Source organism: Abrus precatorius, unplaced genomic scaffold (genome assembly GCF_003935025.1).
Source record: "Abrus precatorius isolate BTA unplaced genomic scaffold, Abrus_2018 Scaffold8, whole genome shotgun sequence".
In the NCBI taxonomy this organism is placed as follows: domain Eukaryota; kingdom Viridiplantae; phylum Streptophyta; class Magnoliopsida; order Fabales; family Fabaceae; genus Abrus; species Abrus precatorius.
Genome location: NW_020874428.1, coordinates 32,323,235 through 32,329,634, shown reverse-complemented (window position 1 = coordinate 32,329,634; position 6,400 = coordinate 32,323,235). Strand labels below are relative to the sequence as shown.

The window sequence follows — 6,400 nt, the reverse complement described above, 5'->3', positions numbered from 1 at the left end:
TCGTGCCGATTATTTTCTGAGATTTAGAATCAGAGGATTCACGTCTCATTAAAGTGAGAGAAGTTTTTGGCGAATTCATTTTTTAAAACTTACATTTTCATAATTAACGGTCACTATCTAGTCATGCGTCGTCTTTATTTGAATATCAATATAATTAAGATGGCATAAAAAATATATAATTAAGATAAAATATATACGTAAAATAGGATATGCAATTAAAATTAACTATTATCTTTCACCAAAAAAAATATTAACTATTATTAGACTAAAGGTGCTCCGGTATGGATTAAGGTAAGATACTTACGAATTGCTTCAGTTTAATGTAAAATAGGATAAGAAATTTTTATATTATATTACTGAAATATTTTTTAAAAAAAATTTGGTCGTTTAATTTCAATTTATGATTTAACTAATTTCTTATTTTTATTGTTCTTTTTCCCTTTTATAATAGTATCGTACTACTATTTTGGTTATTTAAGGATTTATTTTTTACTTTTATAAATATAATGTTACTCCATTATTATTATTATTTATATCTCTTTATGATATTACTCTGTTAGTATTTCTATTTGATCATAAAAATTTACTGCCTATATCTATACACGTCTCTCTCTTTCTTTTAATATTTCAATTTTATGCCAAAATAATTGAGTTTTTTTTATTTTACCAGAGATTTAAAAAAAAAAAGATATAAAATATTATTATACAAATTTCAAGTTATTAGACACGTAGTTTCACTGATTCATCTTACACTGTTTTTAAAGTATTTTCTACTGTATCTATAAACTTGAAATGACATTTTATATTATTCTTAAATCGATGTTTATAAATATTTAAATATTTTAAAAATTAAAAAACATTTATATTTTTTTAAGATTGACCGTTTATCTCCACTATGTTTTATACATATTTAATAGTAATGATTATTCTATTATACATAATCTTTAAGTATCGTAAAAGTTACATTTTCGAATTACAAATAAAAACCAACCCAGTTCATTTCATCGCCCGATATGAAATTCTGGTCCCAAGAAGCAATGGACGGAGGGGGAAAATAAAAAGGAAGTTATCAAATGAGAAACATATGCATCAATATACAAATTGCATTGGAAAATCCTTACAACTCTGGAGTATAAATGACCTTGCTACCAAAGCAGTCAATCCATTCCATTCTAAATTTATATGTGCCATATTACTATGCCTATACAAAGTCAAATTTAGAGGTAGTGCAATCAATAACGTGAGGCAAGAATGAGATTCCAAAATAGAAGCATTGGAGGCATGCATTGCTTCTTAGGACCTTCATTTGAGTGGACAAATTCATCAATCTCAGCATACATAAATCACATGGGTCCATATTGAGGCAGGGAAAATAGTGAGCCATACTTTAAGGTCGTTCATAAAATCATGCTTCTACAACATCTGTGGCTTCCTCGTCAGTAGAATCAATGGTTGCAATTTCTTCTGTAACTTCTCCACTAATCACATCTGATTCTTGCACCTTTTCTGTTTCATCACCATTAAGAAGCTTCTCCCTGAGCTTGATTTCAAGTTCTTCTAATGCACTGTGATTCTCAGCCAGGAAACTTCTTAGAGCATCCTTACCACGAAAATTCCGCTCGTTATAGTAATACATTGCACCAGCCTTTAAGATGAGTTTGTGTTTTACGCTCAATTCTATAATCTCTGTTTCTCTACATATACCCTTGCCAAATTGAAGCTCAAACTCAGCAGTTTTAAATGGAGGGGCAAGCTTGTTCTTCACAACCTTGACAAGAATCTGGCTCCCTAAAATCTTTAGAAATAAAAAGACCATATAGGATAAATATTCAGATATTAGATTCAACGCAATCTGAAGACCCCCAAAATATTGCACGAGTAGAGATAACATACAAAATATTAAGTGTAAGAAAAAGAAAGGGTTGTATCCAACATAAAAATTAAAAAGCTCTACTTTGTAAGGAGGACATTTTTAGATCAATAATCCAATAAACAAGCAATTAAAAAATAGATATCTACCATCCAAATATAGGAAGTGCATAGGTTGAAGTACTAAAAAGTATATTCAATGCATTTGTATTTTACAGCTGATAACTTCTTGCACAATCAAACCGGTATGTGTCGTCATGTTTAGAAAGAATACGACATTGGTATCAAATAAATAATTCTACTGCATTTTCTCTTTTTGCAGTTTATACTCCATACTAAACACCAACAGTCACTTTACTGCAGGACGTAAAATCTGTTTATTATAAAAAATTAATTACTTTGAACTTAATGTAAACAAGCAAGAAATTTCAAAGAATATCACTGCGTTCAAAACCTTGGCATCCATATTGCTCATGTCCAAAACATATGAACCAGATAAAGCAATTTGGTAGATAGATTAAGAACAAAAGTCTAATCATAATAGAACATTGCAGATTCCATCAAACAGAGTTCACATATTTACTTCTTTGAAACAAACACTTGAGAAGGCATGTCAATACTAAAGCAATGATCATGACAAAAGAAGAACTAAAAATATGATTACCTCTTCACCCTTTTTGACAAACCCTATTCTCTTGATATTTAACCGCATAGAAGCATAGAATTTCAATGCATTACCGCCACAAGTAACTTCAGTAGGCCCACCAAATCCCCCAAAAGTCGAAATCTTTGACCTCACCTGAGATACATACAAAAAAAAAATCCTGTTACTAAAAGACAAACACATCACTCGAGTAATTTGAACAGATTCTGCCCAAAAGTTAATATATTCCTACAGAATTTACAAACAGAAAAGATCATCAAATTTAGTCCTGGCAGAGCAAGCTCAGCTCATGCATAAGTTTACACAGCTGACCAATTCATTGCCAGAAGATAATTACTACTTTTAATCAATTCAGATAATTTGGAATTCCATCTTCTCAGTTTAAAGCTTAGGGCAATATTTAACCCAGCAATGGACCCAAAACTATATAATGGGCTCGTTTGGTAGAGCCTATAAATAGCTTATGAAAAACAATTTATGATTCTCATAAGCTGTTTTCAGCTTATTTCAATAAGTTTTTTGGTATAATTTATCAACATAAGTTGTTTTCAACTTATCCCAATAAATTTCATTATTAAATTCAAGACAAAAGTCATAGTTTTAAAAAGAGCTCATGAATAAGTGCTTAAATAAACAATTATCCAGACACACTCTATTTCTTAACATTTTTTTTTCATTTAGTAATTTCAAAAAAAAAAAAAAGATTCATGACGCCCCAGCAGCAAATAGCTTTTGTTATCTAAGATTTACACAAAGCCATACCATAAAATTTGCATCAATGCAGCTTTACATGCATAAAAAGGAAAGATGATGAATTGAATCTATGCGATTATATTGAGAGGACAGCAGCAGAACAAAATTAGCCGAGAGAAAAAAGTTTAATGATCTCAACAAAAATAAATATATGATTCATGATAAGGGGAACTTTGCTCAGCACAAGTCAAAAGTGTATAGTCATAGACCAAGGATGATATAATTAGAGGACAGACTAACCCAAACAAAAATTTCCTATACACAGTAACTTGCTTGCGTTAAATTTGAATAATATTCATAATCTGACCAAAGGAAAACTGACAACATTGTTGGTAAAAACTTTGATACCTGGTTTATAAAAATTAATATACTTTGAGAAAGTGACAAAGAGTGGCTCAATTTTCGAAGCGCCTGGCTCATCAACCTAGCCTGCATTGCCATGTGAGCATCACCCATTTCACCATCAAGCTCACCTTTAGGAACAAGAGCAGCCACCTATTAATAAAATGACTACAAATTGTTAGTACACACGTATTTGCACCAATGACAAGATTTGAATGACATAGTATAAACAATATGTTATTTGATGAGTAATTTACAATATCTAGGCAGAATTCAATGGTGATTGGCTAAAATCACCTTCCTAAAATAAGTTATTAGATGGTGAAAGCATGACACTCAATACAGCAATTAAATGAACCCTATAACAGATAAAGGATGTTTTTACAGTTACCAGTACAATCATTAACAATTACAATGACAACCAAGAAAAGTATTGACAGAACCAATAGGAAAAGAGCTCCACACATACACTGTCAACAACAATTACATCAACTGAACCACTACGGATTAACGTATCTACTAGACTAAGTGCTTGTTCACCACAGTCCGGTTGGGAGAGCAGCAAGTTTGCTGTATTCACACCAATAGACTCTGCAAGTGTCTTATCTAGGGCATGCTCAGCATCAACAAAGACACAGTACCCTGTATGAAACAAACATATCAATCTCTGCATAAACCAACTGCAAAATTCTTAACAGAGATTCTAAGCAAGTAAATAATAGAACTAAACATATAGGCATCGTTATCTTCATTATTAATTTATTATGGTTAAACTAATGAAAAAATTTGTCTGAAAGATTAACACAATCCCCAATATACTTATTTGTTAGAATTAAAATCAGACACAGATAACTCTCCCTTCTCCATTAAAAGGGCAAGAGAAGTGAAAAGCAGAACATACCCAAGTTAAGATTTACAAATGAGAAACTGCCAGGAGCCTAGCACCTAAAAATTGTAGGCACAGTGATGAAGCAGGAATATAGACAGCGAGAAACCATGTATAGAATCAAACTGCCAGTTAGACACTTCTAACTTCATTAAGAATTCTTAAAGAAAAGAAAACATGGAATTACAACTACCAAGCGTAAAGAGAAGGGAGATGAGGAGATTAAATCATCTGTAACTGATAGTCTGTGATGACAATAATAATGACAATTACAAGGTTATGGTCACATCTACAAAAGTTAGAACTTAGAATCCTAAATCCAATGCAATCAAAGACATTACAGTTATCATGGTAAAAGTAGGATATAAAGATAACCTCCTTGCTTCTGCGCCTCCGCAATCACATGTAAAGCAAGAGTTGTTTTTCCAGAAGCCTCTGGACCATATATTTCCACAACACGTCCCTATAGCCATAAATTGGAGGACAATAGAAAAGTTTTTTACCAGTAACCACGTAGATGTTATTAAAAAAGGTTCAGAGTTTATTCACAAGTAACAAATGAGCAAGAAAGTTCTTCATGCAAGGATATAAGGATACCTTTGGAAGTCCACCAACTCCTAGTGCTATATCAAGAGCAAAAGAACCAGTAGACACAACAGGTACATTTCTTGGTGAGACAGAGCGACCAAGCCACATTATAGATCCCTTTCCAAATGTGGAAGTGATCTGATCAAGAGCTTGTTGAAGGGCCAACTCTTTCTTAGACATGTTTTCTTCACCTGAGTCACTTCCATCAGATTTAGAGCGCCTTCTACCTTCAGGTATGTAGAAATGAAAAAATGTTGTCAACTTCAAATCAGTTCAAACTTCAAGAAAAAATCAGAGATGGTAGGGAACTAGAGCAGATTGATCTGAAACGCTGCACCATTTACCATAAACCTGCTATTGATATCAGTACGACATCAATAGCAGAGATAGATATGTACATGAACTGGTATGACTCTCTCCAAAGAATAAAAATACATATACTCGAGCAATTCACAAGTCTTGGTTCTCACCCACATAACCTTGGAATATAAATTATTTCCTCCAAATTAATAAATTTAGGCTTCAGATAAAAGGAAGGGAAGAGAGCAAGAGAATTTCAATAAACCTTTAGATGAAAAGTTCAAAATCTGAGAAGTGCCGAATATTCCAAGTTTAAAGCCCTGCAAGTGGAAGCAAGAAGTGATTATGCACCATTATCAGTATCTGAAAGTAAAAGTAAAAGAAGAAAAATAAATAACAAAACTGCATCAAATGCATAACGAGGAAGAAGAAAGAGCGAAGAATGGAAGGTGTTTGGTGACAAAAAGATGATCATAAAAGAACGGATCACTGTGCATAAACGTAATCATGTGATTAGGAAGAAGGAAAGGATGGATGAACCTGAGGGACGAACAGGGAGCGGGTGAGAAATGAAATGTTCCGAAGCAGCCTCGCCATAGAAGCAGCTTTGGCATGTCATCAAGTGAAGTGAGTTCCCAACGTTTTTGTTAGTTTTTTTATAATATATATTTAGCGTTTTATGAGGCTTTTCGTTTGATTTCCCTCCCTTTTCAACTCCATCCCAACAACGTCGGAGAGAGGATCGTGCTCTGAGGAAGAGAACACAACCGAGCGATTTGCGTTGCTTTGTTTTCTGGAGATACATCAACAACAACAAAAATACATTTTTATTGGGCCGGGCCTATCATTCACTACATAAAAAAAAAACTAAATTATGGTTGATCGCAACTAAAACAAATTGAGACTCCAAATACAATTTTTCCGGAGGTGTTGGTGAGTTTTGTTGAAACAATCAGCTCAGTGCAATTAAAAAATAAAAACTATATTATATTTGCTTT

General features: G+C 32.8%; 1 protein-coding gene across 1 annotated transcript; it reads right to left on the bottom strand.

Annotated features, from left to right (window-relative positions):
- Positions 1-1,071: 1,071 nt before the first annotated feature.
- LOC113847194 (DNA repair protein recA homolog 3, mitochondrial) lies at positions 1,072-6,190 on the bottom strand. Its single transcript, XM_027476141.1, has 8 exons — positions 5,943-6,190; positions 5,668-5,722; positions 5,112-5,329; positions 4,890-4,977; positions 4,098-4,270; positions 3,635-3,781; positions 2,534-2,668; positions 1,072-1,795 (listed from the first exon to the last, which is right to left on the bottom strand). The coding sequence occupies exons 1-8, from the start codon at positions 5,997-5,999 to the stop codon at positions 1,406-1,408; spliced, it is 1,263 nt and encodes a 420-aa protein (XP_027331942.1). The 5' UTR covers positions 6,000-6,190; the 3' UTR covers positions 1,072-1,405.
- Between the last annotated feature and the right edge of the window lie 210 nt (positions 6,191-6,400).

Bases quoted from the DNA above. Each gene is read 5' to 3' on its own strand.
- LOC113847194 (XM_027476141.1), bottom strand. From the start codon at position 5,999: ATGGCGAGGCTGCTTCGGAACATTTCATTTCTCACCCGCTCCCTGTTC. The intron at 4,271-4,889 runs GTTATCTTTATA...TGTTTCATACAG, and splicing joins GGAGGCGCAGAAGCAAGGAG to GGTACTGTGTCTTTGTTGAT. The intron at 1,796-2,533 runs GTAATCATATTT...TTATTTCTAAAG, and splicing joins TTGTCAAAAAGGGTGAAGAG to ATTTTAGGGAGCCAGATTCT.